Here is a 17,119-nt window from a genome sequence, read left to right as displayed (position 1 = left end):
TGTACATGGTTTTTGGTTTTGACTCTGTGTGTGTCTGTGTGTGTGTGTGTGTGTTGCTGCAGTGGAAGTGTCCCGTGCATTGTGCAGTCACAAAGGGAGTGCCAATACTCAGCTGGAGCAGATAGTTGCACTGCCCAGCTCCGTCAATAACCTCAGGTCAGCAGTATTGACTGTTACCCCCCCCAGCCCCACACCCCCCCCCCCCATCCTGAATACCAGATGGTCAGGGACTACAGCCCTGTGACACACACACACCTTCTCCATACAGTCACTGCCGGGACTGCCGATCAAACAGGCATTCCTGACGGGCAACACAAACAGGTGTCCTGACAATTATTTCTGACCTTGAATCAAAAAATATCCCCATGTCCCCGGACTCCAACGGCGAGCTCTTTTGCGTATCTCATGCAGGGAGTTAACGGTGTAGTCAGGCAGCTCTGGGAGCAGCATCGCAGGGATGGCGTCCGGAGACTTGCAGTCGACATCTGCTCCAGGGATCCAGGGCTCCACCAGGAAGCCATTAGCTGATTTATTAGTCTCCCGAGATGGATGGCACGGCGAATTGCTTCGCTTCTGACGGATAGTCAACCCCGCTTTCAAACTTAGTCAAGTAAAGGATCCTACACTTTACAAGTGATTTATTCCTGTGGGTTTAAACTCACTTTAGAGGTGACTCACTCATTGTTTATTGCTAAGTACCCTGCACTACCCCCCCTTTACCTCCACTTGCATTTCGATGCATGCTGCGTAATTGTGATGCATCTGCAACGTGATTAAAATGTTTGGTCGCTCTATGTGCCGATGCAGTGTGGGGGGCGCTCACAGCGATGGTGGCTCTTTTTATTGAGCCATTCGTCATCCAGAAAAACAACTGAACAGTTGTCACCAACAGAGGCAGAATACCGGTAATTAGACAGCTGCATTAGAGAGGGAAAGCCACACACGTGTTCCTCTGTGTGTGTGTGTGTGTGTGTGTGTGTGTTTGTCCCAACGGGAATTGGGTGTGTGAGAGACAGGAGCAAAGTTAACAACGTGGAGAATTACGACTGAGGAAGTTTATCAGCCTCGCTCTACTGTCCTCACCACACACAGACTATTTATGTTACTGAAATAAGGCAAAGCTGGACTACCATAACAGGGACTGCACTGCACAAGTTTTTAGTCTGTTACCTGGGCACTGACTGTAACCAACAGCTTTAGAATTACAACTGCTACATCCTGCATTCACTACAATTACATTTACTCATTTGGCAGATGCTGATTAAATGTAAGTGTAAATGTAATAGATGTAATCAGGAATCTGTTGGCTACAGCCAGTGTACAGGTAACAGACTAAAACGCTACAACCTGCATCTCAGCTACAGCAAAGGGAATCAGTATTGAGCTGCTCCAAGTTATGCTACCGGTGCTGTGAAGGCAGCTCAACGCTGGCTTCTAAATCACATTCCAGAGGTCAGGGGTCTTCATTGACTGGTGTGTAGAATAAAAAGCAATAATCCATGTTAAACATCCCCGCCTCAACTTACAGTGGTCATCCACAGTCTCTGCTGTGCATGCCAGTGGCTGACCATCACCATGGAAACCTTGAGCATTGGCATGGAAACGGTCCATCAATGACAGTGGTGTGCATGCCCGGGAGAGTAACTTTCAGAGGCTTTTCGCTCACACTGCTAAAGAGGGACACGCAGGAGTCATGTAGAGAGCAGCACTCTGCGCCTCCAGATGATCGGCTTTCCTGCACCACACTTTTCCTCTTTGGGAAAGCCGTAGCTTTTCCCGCATTCCGACGAGCAATAGAGATCACCCTAAACTAACAATGCATGTAAGTGCCATTGCCCGAGTGGGGCCATCGAGAGAGATGTTAAGGAGTGGAGTTTGCGGTTTGTTGAACGCTCAGAGAACAGTGATCGGATTATTCATGTAAATGAAGTAAACCTGTTAATTTAAGCCGGGTAATAACTGACTGGAGGTGAGGGCGGACCCCCCGCCTCGATGCCACATAGATGTTCGTGACATCGACCCTTGCATGGTCATTATGCTGGAGTTGACTTCATGCTGGCTCCACATCTCAGGGGATAATTACCTTCCACCTTCACTGATTTAAAAGGTCATTTCTGATCGCATGTGTGGGTGCAGTCATTTACTTTTGCAGATCATATATAATTGTTGACTCAGGACCGTTTCCTAATAATGGTGAACTGCTAATGGGTCTGCACTGACCGCTGATAGCTGAAGGCTGAAGAAACCTGGGAACTGTGGAGTTTTGTTTGTACTGGGCAGCAGTGTAGCATAATGGTTAAGGAGCAGGACTCGTAACTAGAAGGTTGCTGGTTCGATTCCCTGCTGGGGCACTGATGCTATACCCTTGGGCAAGTTTGCTAACCCACAATTGCCTCAGTAAATATCCAGCTGTATAAATGGATAACATTGTAAAAAAGTGGAGGTTAAACTGTGCAGGGAAGAAGTGTGCAGTGTTATGGAGGTTGTTAAGGGAAGCAGTGTGCAGTGTTAAGGAGCTTGGGCAGAGAAATAGTGTACAGTGGTATGGAGCTTGTAAAGGGAAATAGTGCCAAGGAGCAGGGCTTGTAAGGTTGCCAGTCCAAGTCTCCTGGGAATGGACCTGATAAAAGTGAGGGTAACATAACTTGCTTATCTTCTGAAGTTCAGATCCTGTTTTAAACCACTATAGCTGGTGCTGAAGTACAAATGAAATGTTAAGAGAAGATGCTGAAATATAACCACTCTTTGCGTCCACTGCTAATAAAGAATATTAAGATTGCAATTTGTTTTAAGGACTTTAAAGACATAAACTGACCCCCAGGATTCAATTAACTTTGACAAAACTGGTTCTTAAGTTTGACTAAAGCTAATGATTAAATGCAAATCACATTTCAGCAAATTGAGCAATCACCTACGTTAAGAAAAAATGCATTCGTTTTGAAAAGTAAATAAGGCTTTAATTTATTTGAAAGTCGAGAGATAGGGAGAAACGTTAATTGAGTCTTAGAGTTAGTAAACACAACACTAATGAGTTGACAAAACAGAACCCAATAATGGCTGACCATAGAAACCACATTTTTTGTGTTTTGGGAAACTATGATAAATATTTCAAAGGAATATAACCTACAGATCCACTGAGTAACAATTTACTTACCATGAATTACAGGCAGTCTCCAGCAAGTGAGAAACACTACATGCTGTTCACTGGAAGACAAAATGCCCACGGTGTAGTTATCTATTTATCAGTGATGTTCATAAACCATTAAGTGGTAAAATGACTACAGGAAGGTGCATTTATTGAGCTGGTATTGAGGAAATGCAAGCAGGAAATGGTTGCTCTTTCTGGAGGAACTGGATCTTTACTTTATGTACCCAGAAGACACAGAGTGAACACCACTTTACCTAAATTGAGCATGCTGGTCAATAAGAACAATACACAAATCTGTAATCTTGAACGTCATAGCTAAGCCCTTCCTGTTGTTGTAGCAATTTAAAGTGAAGGGATGTTAGGTTCCATTCATGCAGCTTAAAGTACTGAAAGTGGATAAAAAACGAAGATGCCATCAGATTCGGTATTAGCAACAGCCACCCAGTGATATGGAAATTACTGAATGCCATTGTGACACACAGGATTTAGCATTTATTTTGGAAACCCCTGTATGAAATGACACAACAGGGTTTTGGGTGCACAGATGTACATAGGGGAACAACACACATGTCTGAAAGGTAACGGGATGAGTCAGTATCCACATATTCAGGAATATCACAGTGCAACACTATGATAGTTAGGTGATAGATAGGGGGCATGGTGGTTAGGAGTAGTGTAGCATAGTGGTAAAGAACTGGGCTCGTAACAAAGGTTGCCGGTTTGATTCCCTGCTTGGGCACCCCCGCTGTACCCTCGGGCAAGGTACTTAACCCACAGCTGCCGCAGTAAATATCCAGCAGTATAAATGGATAACGTTAAAAAACAAACAAAAAAAAAACAGAGCGACTACATAAGTCGCTCTGCATAGCAGTGTTTGCTAAATGACAATAACATAATGCAATCTGGTGCTTTTTCACTGCACTGAGAGAGAAGTGGCCACACACTCACGCTCATGCCCTGCAGATTCCAGAGCAGAGTTTCCTGACACAAACGGCATGGAACAAGAGGCTGGAAAAGAGCCTTTTTCTGCCTGCCTCTCAGAGGCCTTGGACTACTTGACAAGGATGCGCTGAGGGTGGGAGTTCAGGCTTTGTGAACAGAGAAACTTCCGTTTGCTCTTCCCAGATCTGCGATTAGCCACGATTAGCACACATGAAAAAAAATTTCCATAGCGATGGCATGGTTCTGTATGGGGCAGTGTGCGCTATTCAAATCGTGTACCCGCGCATGGCACACTCTCCAACTGCGCTAGCTTCTGCATTCTGGCGTTTCACAGGCTGGAGTAACTCAGATGGTGTTTTTTTTTTTGGGTGACACCACCCTTAAATAATGTTCATTTCATACCCCTCCAGCTTTTCTGCTTGGCCTACCAGGAAGTGTTGTGTGGGTTTCCTAGCCACTTTGACATGATAGTGATCAAACAGAATATGCTCATATGGCTATGAGTCACCCACTGAGAAAATGGAAGATAAGGCTACAGAAAAAAAAAGACTAAGAGGGTCCCTATTTACGACCTGCCCTCTGGAAAACAGAACACAGCTGAAGAAAAATGTTGATTTGCCTCGCAGTGGCGTTCCACTGGAAAATCTAAGCGTGGTTCCAGAGTAGCAAATCTGAGTCTGAACATGCAGCTGGATTGTAACAAAAGACAAAGCTCGACTAATGTTTCAAATTCCAAAGCCAACAGTGGTGTGAAATTAATCTGGAAGAGAAAAACAAAACTCTCCGTGATGTGTTTGAACACGGGTCAGTTATTTCGGGCGGGGGAGACATTTAACACAAGCCAAAACACAACTCAACATTGTGGCACTGGGCCCTTCTAGCCCCAATCAGGCCTAAATGGCAAGAACAGACCAAGAAAATCAAAAACTGCACAACTAAACAAACACCCAAACACATAAGAATCTAAGCGGACAGATAAACATGAAAAACGCAAGGGAGAAAATCGCACGTCAGGACTGGAGGGGAATAAGAGAGGCCAGAGCGAGATGAGCCGGTGGGAGTACATTATCTCAAGTGCGCTGGCAATCGTTCAAACTGCGGCGGTGTCGGAGCGATCTTCCTGAGCGCGCAGATACGAGCGCTGCCGTTCGCTGCCGAGTGGGTGGCCACGCTACACGACGCCGACCCCTAACCTACACGGGTCGCATCGTAGGCAAGCTAATCCAGCTACTCAAATGCAGAAGGACGGCGGGGGATGCAGGGGCCCTCTCTGATCGCACAGATCGGACGCGCCTCTGGGCTTCACCTGACAAAATACACTGGGTTCTGCCGCGAGTTCTTCCTGTTTTCTGCCCGTGCTTGCCAGCATCTCTGTGAGTTACACGCGCACACACACGCGCGCGCACGCACACACAAACACACACAGACACACATATTACTTAGCTAAACACTAGTTCACAGTATCAGCACAGGCGTCTTGCCCACCTGTCCTTCGCTGTTGTGGATAGCATGCTTTCCTACATGCAGATAAGAGGGCTTGAGAGCTGAGGAAGGAAGTGAGGTCTTAATTAACAAACTTAGTATTACAGCATTACAGCAGTACAGCAGGAAAAGAATGACACCTGTCTGAACCTTTGACCCCCTTGCGTTTGGGACTGCTACAAGGCAGGCTAAAGGAGCACGGTATTCCAGAAAGCAGCACACAGCAATGGTACCTGTGCTCTCCATCTTTGCTTTTTATACATTTAAAGGATTATTAATAAAGATGATTTGTTTCAAGAGTGCTCCTCTTAAAATACTCACTTTGTGTAGGCCTGCATCATTTCCCAGAATGCATTCCATTCCTTCCAAAATGGAGGTGCTATTCAGGAACAGAAGCCAATGTCTGTAGCATAAGCAGTAAAAACTTCAAGTAAAAACTTTCAATTTCATTAAAACAATAATCTTGTCAGGCATCATTCCACTACTGATTTGATTCTGTTTTTTTTCCAGTGACTGGAAACGGATGTATCCATTTTTAAACAGAGACCACTGGATTAGAGAGTTAGATGACAGAAGTAGAACCATGCTGTTTGTGTGTTGGCTAATTTTCCTGAAGCGAGACAGCATTCATTGTACCTGTTTGGATAGGGTGGATATTCGCCTGGCTTGTCAGAGGTGCAGAACAAAATGAGACCCTAGTTTCTGCTCTCTGATGGCAAGCTTCCATGGGGACCACAGCGCTGAACTGTCTGTCAGCCCTCCCCGAATCCAGGTCATGGGCTTAAAGCTGCAGGAATGCCAGCTCTTATCAAATCCGTTAATCGATGCCACAAATCAGAGCGTGTGACACTGGGGACCTCCTGTCTCGCCCTCAGTTATGAGATCCCGTAAATCCATTACCTTCCGTTTATTATCACGATCTACACAGATGCTGTTGGCCACGGATTACTTTTCCCGTGCTACAGCCCACATCACCGATAAAATAAAATCTAGTTTTATCCAGAGCTATTTTGGGTCATGGAAAAAAAACTAAATCTATAAGATTTGGGTCCTATCAGGGACTGAAACTGAAACCTAGGATCTTCCTTTCACATAAAGCCTAGTGACAATCCCCCCAACCTGCTTCCATGACTGGAAAATACACGACCAGGTCAAAAGCTCTGTGGATAATGGATGCCAATAATGTCCATGTATCTGCATGCAATAGCTGCAGAGAAAATGATCAGGTCAAAAGATCCAGATATAATGGATGTGAGGAATGTCCACGTTTATCTACCTTGGGTATATAGCAATTACCAGGTCAAAAGCCCATTGGATAACGGCAGTATGCGCCTGAGTTAAAAGCGACACAGATAATGGACGTGTGCCGGTTAAGGGACACGAGGGATGTGGCTGGATCTGGGGACGGGGACAGTGACAGGGATGGGGGGGGCAGCACCATGGAGGAGAGATCAGGGAGCAGATTGTGTTCAGTGGCCTGTCCTCCTCTGCACCTCCCCCCCCTGGGCCTCCATCTGTTCCAGAGGCTCCCGTGCCAGTCGCGTGGAGGGGGGAGGAGGCGGGGAAGGAGGAGGAGTGATGCATGATGGGACAAAACACCCTGGTATTTACAATGTGCCCAGAACTGCAGGCTGAGCCAGGAACACAGGGGGGCAGTGCACCTCCTGTATCCCTGACATGTCAGAACGTCATTGCAGCGGCTACTTTGGCACATTAGGATCAGAAAGCCACAGGATTACCTCAATCTATTTGCAAACATTCTCACAGTAAGTAGTAGTATACATTAAACATTGCGTATACATTGCGTATACATTATTGACATTAAAACAAACAGCATATTTTCTCTCTCCTCACACAACTATTAATTCTTAATAACAACTTTATAGTTCATTTCGAAGCTCCCATGACATGTAATTAAACAGCAACGGCAGTGTTACCCCTGGGCTGCTGCTGGACCTGTTAATGCCTCACCAGGGAGAGATCATGGGACCACACAGAGACCAGAGCTGTGTGGGGCGAGGGTGGGCGTGTGTGCGCGTGGAGGAGTGATTAATGTCCTCTCTCCAGCAGAAAATCCATCAGCGAGATCCCCCCCGGTGCATAAGCAAGTGTGTCACGTACCGCACTTGTCACGCAGGACTCCCACGGATTGGCCAGGAGGAAAAGAGAGTGGGGGGTGGGGAGGGGGTGGGGGTAGGGAGGGGGGTGTGGTCCTCGCCCCTGCAGGCAGTCTCAAACAGGTTCCCTAGCTCTCAGAATTTACCATCCCCCTTTACACAGTGTACAGCACAGTACGGCACACAAACCAGAGGGTGTTCTCTGTAAATATGGGGGACAAATAGAATATGAAACACAGCATTGCATTTTGCAGAATCAAATGTGAGGACAAAAGGAAATGAACTTCTATGCAGAAATGTCGAATTGCCAAGTTGTCTGTGTCTGAATCAATCCCCAGCTAATTCAGATAATGAGAGAAAAGGCAAAAATCAGTCTGGCAAAAGTCTGGCAAAAGGCAACTGTTCCAGCATCCACGGTTCATTTAAACATGACACACCAAATTTAAAAGGTTTTGGGGGCAGACTTTTACAAATGATTTTTCAAGTGCGGAAATACATCCCGTCAATTATGACGGCATGAAAAGGAATTAAACAGCATGTGTAGCGTGGCTTAACTAATCCACCTGGTTAAGGAGACGGAACAGCTGTGCACTGGGGATACCTGAGCCGGACAAAACCACGCTCTACGCACACTGCCGGGGGGTAGCGGGGGAAGACATTCTAATGAGCCATTTTCAGCTTTTGGGCGGTTCTCTGGAGCTCAACCGGTGTGCATTACGGGCTCGCCGAGGCTCTCACGCGCACGCAGGCCCGGGTTTTCAAAGACGTCTCAGAGCCGAGCTCCGCCGCTCAGAATTCAATTCTCCGCGCACCATTAAGCCCCATGCAAGTTTAATGTCACGGAAATGAGAATGAAGCAGCAAGGCTGTTTGCAAAAAAAAAAAAAAAAAAAAAGACAAATAAAACACTGCCTTCCCTTTACGAGCCGATGGGACGCAGCGGAATATTACCAAACCAAACTGCGATACTGGATAAAGCACAGGTTTATTTATTTGCTTGTTTGTTTTGTTTTGGGAGGTGTGGGGGTTGGGGAGGGGGTGCAGAGGTGGGTCACAGGAGATCGGAAGGGATTGCTGCAAACTTTAGTGCTGGTATCTTATCCCACTTAAAAATAGCTCTCCTCTGTCTGTAACTGTGACAAATACCTGCTTCTTGCTGCATGACCTGCATCATCCAGCAGCTGCTGTGAGGGACAGAGAGAGAGAGAGAGAGAGAGAGAGAGAGACGGGGAGAGAGAAAGAGAAAGAGAGAGAGAGAGAGACGGGGAGAGAGAGAGAGAGAGAGAGAGAGAGAGAGACGGGGAGAGAGAGAGAGAGACAGGGAGAGACAGAAAGAGAAAGAGAGAGAGAGAGACAGGGAGAGAGAGAGAGGGAGAGAGAGAGAGAGAGAGAGGGAGAGAGAAAGATGGGGAGAGACAGAAAGAGAAAGAGAGAGACGGGGAGAGAGAGAGGGAGAGAGAGAGAGAAAGATGGGGAGTGACAGAAAGAGAGAGAGGCAGAGAGCCAGACAGAAAGAGCCAGACAGAGACAGAGAGAGAGAGAGCAAGAGAGTGAGAGGGAGAGAGAGAAAGAGAGAGAGATAGATAGACAGAAAGAGAGAGAGAGAGAGAGAGATAGATAGACAGAAAGAGAGAGAGAGAAAGGGACAACAAGCTGACGGGGAGCTCTCCGAAGCATAGCCGGCCTGCTGTTGACACTCGGCTAACAGCGGTTTCATTCAGATCGGGTCCGTGACTCCCTCCCAGAGTCACCCCGCCACACGCCGCGTCACCCGGGCTCCTCTGATGGGTACTGAGCGCACGCACGCTTTAATAACCGCGTGCCTGCTCTCATTAGAGAGGACAGTCCTCAGCATATGGGCTTCAGACACGGTCTGCGTATCCGATTTCAAGCTGCGCATTACTGAGAACTCTGATGAGGCAACGGGAAACAACAGGGTGAAGCTAAATGACCTGCCTCTGAACCACAAGCCAAATGGTGTCAGTAATGCCCCCGACAGTTAGCTACAGTAACCGCGCTACCAACATCTCATTACTGTAATATGCTCTCGCACAGGACCGGGCAGATTATAGCCATTCAGTTACTGATGAGTGGGTCGCCTCTGCTACCTAGCAAATGTCTGGGACAGAACCTCTGCATCTAGGCCATTCTGCCTTCAATATTTTGTCTATTTTCATGAAGTGCCCCTTCCTATGGTTTGCAGCAATGTGTTGAGTACAGCATTCTATGCAATAAAAAATAGATCAACTCGATAGAAATCTCCACATCTGTATATATATGCGTGTGTCAGTGTATGCTTCATATGATGCTACTCCCAAACACGTGCATAATTAGAATCTGGGACAGACCCTGTGTGTTTCCATACAGTTCCATATTTATATATTTTAAAAGTGCCTCTTCATATGGTTTGCATGCCATAAAAAAATAGATATACCAATCATTGCAATACGCTGAGCATTTAACCATTTAATGGTTAAAACAACGGTTAAATCATACTTTCTATTGTGCTGCTCTAATACACGCGTAATTATCTCAACACAGCCCCAGACCAGGCACCTGCTGGGACGCCTCAGCTGCAGGGTGTGCAGGGCTGCGCCGGGGCCAGGGGGCCTCTGTGGGCGAGTCTGTGCGGAACACTGACACTGCATTCCGGAGCCCTGCCACTGCAGAGCCAGTGTTACAGTGCGGAGTGTAACTGGTAGAAACACAAGTGCATTAAACCGTTAATTTAAAAGAAAGGAAAACAGAGTTAAGGATGTAAGAATCTGCTTTAGGCAATAGCGGTTCAGGTGATCAGGTGCGTGCGGAAGAACTGTGTCTTCAGATGTTTCTTAAAAGTAGTGAGGGACTGGGCAGAACGGCTGAAGTGTGGAAGGTCGTTCCGCCGTCGGGGCACAACGGCAAAGAAAGTTCTGGATAGTGATTTTGTGCCAGCGCAATGTGATGAGACCACCTTTTGGTAGCACAGTGTAGTGGTCAGGAGTAGCAGACGCACACTGTGGTTGAGACAGAGGGCATGCAGGAGCTTAAAATTCAAGCACTACATGCTTGACGTTGTAAAAAATTCAGCAAAGAAACAGCGGGGAACAATGGGAAATAAATAACACAGCAATAAAACCGCATGGGCACTCATACTCAAAGAGACTAACCAACTACCTGACTGCAATGTGCACAAGATGAAAGGTGATAAATAAATCTTGACCGAAGACTAAATACACAGACGACAACGAGAGGAGTATCTGTTGGATTAGCGGATGAGAGATACGAATGCGCTTGGATCAAAGCCATAAAATAGGGCAAGAACCAGGCCAGATATAACCCAGTGCTAACGTGACATTCTCAATCTGACCTGGTGGAACACAACTTAGCGTTCACGCTCAAGCTCTGAGCTCAGCGTCCTTTTCAGGCCACACTCCCCTCTCCACAAAAAAAAAAAACCTTAGCATGAGAGAGCCGTCGACGAAACGGACACAATTACCATGCGATTTAGCAGCGCAGAGCCACAAAGGCTCTGTCTGGGAAGCAGTGCGGGGGCCCGCGGTTCGAAAAGGGCTGTGAGGCCACACCATCGGGGCAAAGCACCGACCCGCTCCCAAGGAAAAAGTCAGCTGTATAAACAGGCGTAACGCAAGCGGCGCGAGGTGGTCTGCAGAACACAATTCGCCGCATAATGGGGGAAATATGAGAGAGGCCGCAGCTGAACCATCTGCACTCGTCCCACGGAGGAGAGCAGCCACGCTCGCCGCCAGGGACAGCGTGTGGGCGGGTGAGATGCCCCTGCCGAATTCAACCCCTCCTCCTAATTCATCAGAGAGAGAGAGAGAGGGAGGGAGAACACTGAAGCAAACGCTCCAATCTGTGCAGCCTCCTTCACACAAGACTGAAAAAGACCAACAGACATCTTATCCCACCAGCAGCAAAACGAGCAAATTTAACAAAATTATTATGTGCCTGTTGGGTCACTCAAAGGATGTACGTGTTACGGGGCTCAAATTTACTCGTTGCATTTACACATCTTTAAAGTAATTAATCTTGATTAATTTTACGAGATGAAACGAACGCAAATACGTTCACAAATGTAGGAAGTGAAGTTGTTTAACGCGAAAGGCCTACATTCTGTGATGTTGTACACAACGTATGCAAACAGGTTTTAATTTGCCCTGTGAAATTTCACATTCTGAAAAGTTACTGAAAAGCAATTTGTCTGCCATTATATTGGGCATGGTCTTGGATATTGGGTGAATGAAAACTATGTTACTACAGACCATGACCAATGCAAGTGTGCAACATGCAGGCATAACTGAACAATACTAGCCAAATAAGAGCAAAATAGGTCAAAAACAATGGGCTTTTAGAAACTGGAAACCAAACAGAGAAACACAATGCCTTAACTCTTTCAGTAGTTCCTTGATAGCAAGTGGTTATGAAAACGGTCAGATCCACTCCCTGGTCAAACAAAGATATTATCGCGAGGCGGAGCTAGTTTTCTTTTGCAGAAACATTTTAAACACACCAGGGCTCTGCCTCTAAAATGAGAACGATCCCATTACAGAGTCATTAAAGGGTGTCCTAATTTCATTGTGATGTCTAATTACATCATGAATCACTAAACAAATACAATGGAGGAGTTGCGTTTATCAGCGCTGACCAGCTGTTCTCTTCACAATTTTTTTTTTTTTTTCTAGTTGGATAAAAAACAGAGGTGACAACACGAGTCATTAAGCAGTTAGATACTGTCATCTAACATGACATGAACCTGCTGTTAGCTTTGGCTGTGAACCCTGCAAAAATAACCATAAAATATATTTCTACTGGAGACACACTGCTCATACCCAAAGCATGCTGTTGAAGACAGACTGATTTCTCACGGTATTGTATAAAACGATAAGTTCAGCAGTGTTCAATTCAATGAAAAATGAGCATTAAAATAATTTAAAGTTTTTCCTGTGCTTCCAGAATGTAATAATGCTTGTAGCTCAAGCAGAGCGTACCCAGTGATGCATTGTGGTTTCACTATAAGTGGACATTTTGCAAGGAATGCTGGGAGTGCTTTAACCAAAGCCAGGACATTGACAATTTCATTACTGTTTCAAATGTGGAGAAATTGATCAGAACTGGGAAATATACTGAAATTTTACACAGGGTGATATTTAGCTGCCCTGTCCCTCCTTACCAGGATATTAATTAAAGACTTTCTTTTTTTCCCCCCTCTTTCCAGGGTTCACGATCTACAGTATGTTCTAGCACTGTATTTGGTGCCCCCATTAGGCCCAACAAACCTCAGTGAATCAGGGGATAGGTGGTTATGATAAGTACGGTCTGGTCCCCAGCCTGTTATTCGTCTGATGACAGTGACTTGCACTCTGGGGGTGAGCAGGGGGTGCGCAGTGACTCAGGACTCTTGGGGGGGGATTCAGTGACTCAGCCTGACCTGTGACAGGCGCCTCGATGTCCAGCAGGTTCTTCTCGGACCGCAGGATGGCGGCCCCCTCGCTGATGAGCCGGAGTGCCACACTCTCCTCCACGCGGCCTTCCTTGGTCAGGTGGGCCTTCAGCAGGTCCACCTTGGGCTTGCCCTCGCTGTCGAACACCTCTTTGGCCGTCAGCCGGTGGCTGGGTGGGAAAGGCACAGCTGTGGAGGGGAACAGAGGGGAGACACCTGTGATCACAGTGGGACTCCAACCCCCAAGCAGAGACCAGCTCTGGGCAGGCAGCACTGAGCGGCCCACATCAGATACACACACACGCACATACACAGGGAAACTACACAGGCACACAGTCACACAGGCACACAGGTCTGAATGCTTATGTCTGGGACAATATAGCAACAGGGAGAAAATCTGCTGGAGAGTCACGTGCTTGGAATTGACTACGCCTGGGTCTTGTCCAAAAGCAAATCCCACACTGTGTGCAGAGGACTTTAGTGAAGGTATTGAGAAAGCTATAACCAAACAGTGAGGTCCAGCAACAGACACTGGAGACAGCAGAAGCTGAATGATCAAGGAGGCTGCTCAGTGGATGACCACACATACTTTACCCAATGAAACTACTTTACTTAGAAACGCACGTGTGCAAACATACACACACACACGCACATGCACGCGCAGTGTATGACCGAGCGAGTTTTGAGAGAGAAAAGGAGGTGTGTAATGGAGGATGCTGGGGGGAGAGTGGGGGGGGGGGGGGGGGGGGGGGCTGTTGGGGAAGAGCTGAATGACAGAAGTTTATGCTAAATAATGATGACTGCTTTTGATGATAATCCCCCTGTGTTCTGCAGCGAATGTGTCTAAATATCATGCGCTCGCGTTCTGTAGCTGCTGAGGGGACCTGCTCTGTTTTCATGGCAACACTTCTCCAAGTGTGCCTCTCTGACCCGCAGAAAACAATGCCTGCCATTGCATTTATTCTCAATTAAGCTAATTAGGCTTTTGAAAAGCACTTATTTTGGTTTCATTAAATTTGAGAAATATTGCAGCTTCAGGGGGACGATCACTGTTCGTTATTGCATTTCACTGCCAAGATTGCATCTGCACAGAGTGATTTCCCCCTCCCACTGCAAAGCCGGATTTTATGTCTGTTTGTTAGACACAACAAACCCCACAACACGCCTCAAGCAACACTGATGGACTTATATTATGGACAGAAAGTATCAACCCTTGTGGCTGCATTAAAGAAAACCTTGTACGCCTTAGACAAATCTCATTTTAAAGACCAAATCCAGAGATAATAACAACCAAAACTGATCTTCCTTAGCATTAAAAGGGTACTGCTTTGAGAAGTAACAAAATCTCATTGTCAATTATATTTAAGAACATTAGGTACTATTGCTTTATGCAATCATCCAGCGGTACACAAACTGCCAGTCAGTGGCAGAAGTTCATTTGGACTACACTATGACTGCATTTACCAAAGCTAACAGTTGGTGGCCTAAGTGGTAATTGTGCTTAAAGTGAGAAGACAAAGATACTCCTTCGTGTGTTTGTGTGAGTGTATGAGTATCATATACTCCTCCCTAACTGCTTGGATACTTTCTTAATCTAAATCTTTCCTTTGCCAGGTCTCTAGTTCTCATTACATTCACAAAGCCCACCTCTTTGCTTTAATGACATCACATCAATCAGTTTTAGTTATGTCCCGCTTCTAGCTTCATTCCTTTCCGAGGAGGCACGGGGGGGGGATACGTTTTCAGCCGCTGGAAGTGACGTCTTTTTCACATAGCTCGACATTTAATGTTTCTCCTTAGACTTCGGCTAAATTAAAACCACCCGACACAATTCCTTCCTAATGAGGCAGTATAGCGTGCCGTGACGGCTGCTGCCGTAAAGTTGATCAATGGGGGCTTCATCGGGAAGGCTGGAGGCTTTCCCTGAAGTGAGCTCACCAGGGATCGCGTGTGCTGCCGTCTTCAGGGCTCCCTGCCCACCCTCGCCCCCCCCCCCCTCCCCTCACTCACACGTGCATCCTAAAGAGTGCTGTGCGGCAAACAGCAGCACCCGGCCACTGGAGCTGTCACTCAGAAGAGGTTCATTCAGGTAATGTGTAGAAGAACCACCTCTTCCCCAGCACAATCTCCCCTGACTGGATAACCACAGCCTGACTGGCTAGGCCACGCCTCTCAGCACCTACTGGCCAACTGAGGCTTCAGCTGATTGGCTGTGTCCTCTGCACTGTGACACATGAGATTCCACCAGTCTTGAGACATGAATGAGACAAACTGCAAAGGCTTCATTTTGACCATCTTACCGTTCCTGACAACACATGAATAAATCGTGGCAGTGTAGCATAGCAGGTAAGGAGCAGGGCTTATAACTAAAAGGTTGCCGGTTTAATTCTGTGCTGGGGCACTGCTGTTGTACCTTCAGGAAAGGTACTTAACCCACAACTGCCTCAGTAAATATCAAGCTGTAAAGACGGATAACATGTAAAAAAAAAAAAAAAAAAAAAAACCTAACCTACGCAAGTTGCTCTGAATAAGAATGTCTGATAAATGACAATAACGTAATGAATCGGTTTTGATTCATTTCAGCATTTTCACTGATGTGTTTGGATGAGACAACTTGGCACAAATGGTCTTAATAGGCCATAAATCAAGAGATATGTCACTGTGTCAGAGAGCACCCCGCACGTGTTCAACACTAAGGGGCATGTCATGGTTCACATGAGGTGACAGGACTTGGCAGTTACAGCACCAGTCAAAAGTTTGATTAAGATAATGGGAGACATGCATTCAATTTATATCACATTTCAATCTAAAAACGTATGCTTAAATGCTTGAAATTTGTTCCACAGACAAACGTAAATAGTGAAGTTGATGCCTATATATGCCTATATAAAAAATTAATTTAAGAAAATATAAGATTCTATAACACATTTTGGTCACTGCATAATTCCATTTGTGTTATTTCATAATTTTGATGCCTTTACTATTATTCCAAAATGTAGAACATAGTAAAAATAAAGAAAAAAAAAAACTTTTGACTGGTACTGTACATTTATACATCTTCCATCACAGCTTTCCACCTGTATGAAATAATCGTAAGTGCTATCTTGTGTATTGGCTGGCTACTGCTGATCTTTGAACTGTTCTTGGCGCACACATGCAATTGTTTTGTCCCTGCTTTTTATTCACTAGGAAATTTCCAATAATTCTTGGCTTTCCAAAAAGTGCTGAAAAAAAAGGAGTTATCCAAGCGATAATGTACCAGCAGCTGACAGCCACAAACTCCTTCTTAGAGATGAATCTGAACAGGCGCTGCACAGGATTCCGGCAATTCTTTAAAGTGATACCTTGGTTACGGAGAGAGTGATTGGAGAGTGCTGCTCTGCTTAATATCCCTCGTGCTACAGAGAGAGCACGCTGAACTGCTTCACCCTGGAAAATATGTGAAAATGGCAGTCCTGCGTGGATAACAAATCTTAGAGATGAAGAAGGTATGAGTCCCAGGAGACCGCACATCACACTGAAATATGAACTTGGAAACATCTCTTTCTCCGGGACAGCCGCTGGCTGAAGTTCGGCTCTACCTCCAGCCCCCCCCAACCCCCCCCCACCCCCACCTCCAGCACTGCGGCAGATGTGTCTATCAGGTCTATAGCTATGTCCAGCCCTGGCCACATCAGTGGAAGCAGCTCGGGCCTCAAACCCCGATCCGACCAAAGGATCACCGCAGGGACACCAGCATGAAGCAGATGTGCAAGGACATGAACCCTCCCAACAGCAAAGGAAAACTACTGGGTCTAAAGACACGGTGAATAGACACTCAAAGCTGTGTGGCCAATGCACTCCTCAGATGAAGGATTCTCAATGCATTGACACTGCACTGTTGTAAAATGCTAAAAAGGAGAAAAAACATCAAAATGAATAACACTTGTATTGAAAAGTGGCCTCCATAACCTAAACCAGAACAAAAATTTATTTTACAATACTCATG

General features: G+C 46.1%; 1 protein-coding gene across 2 annotated transcripts in view; it reads right to left on the bottom strand.

Annotated features, from left to right (window-relative positions):
- Positions 1 to 17,119, bottom strand: part of LOC118792924 (serine/threonine-protein phosphatase 2B catalytic subunit alpha isoform) — a 105,632-nt gene that overhangs the window by 37,369 nt on the left and 51,144 nt on the right. For both annotated transcript variants that reach the window (XM_036550772.1, XM_036550771.1), the window contains exon 2: positions 13,120 to 13,320. In XM_036550772.1, the coding sequence (XP_036406665.1) occupies positions 13,120 to 13,320 (201 nt within the window). The remainder of the gene's footprint in view (positions 1 to 13,119; positions 13,321 to 17,119) is intronic.

The sequence above is a fragment of the Megalops cyprinoides genome, chromosome 18, assembly GCF_013368585.1.
Source record: "Megalops cyprinoides isolate fMegCyp1 chromosome 18, fMegCyp1.pri, whole genome shotgun sequence".
In the NCBI taxonomy this organism is placed as follows: Eukaryota; Metazoa; Chordata; class Actinopteri; order Elopiformes; family Megalopidae; genus Megalops; species Megalops cyprinoides.
The sequence above is the reverse complement of the archived record's forward strand: the minus strand, read 5'-3'. Positions and strand labels throughout refer to the sequence as shown.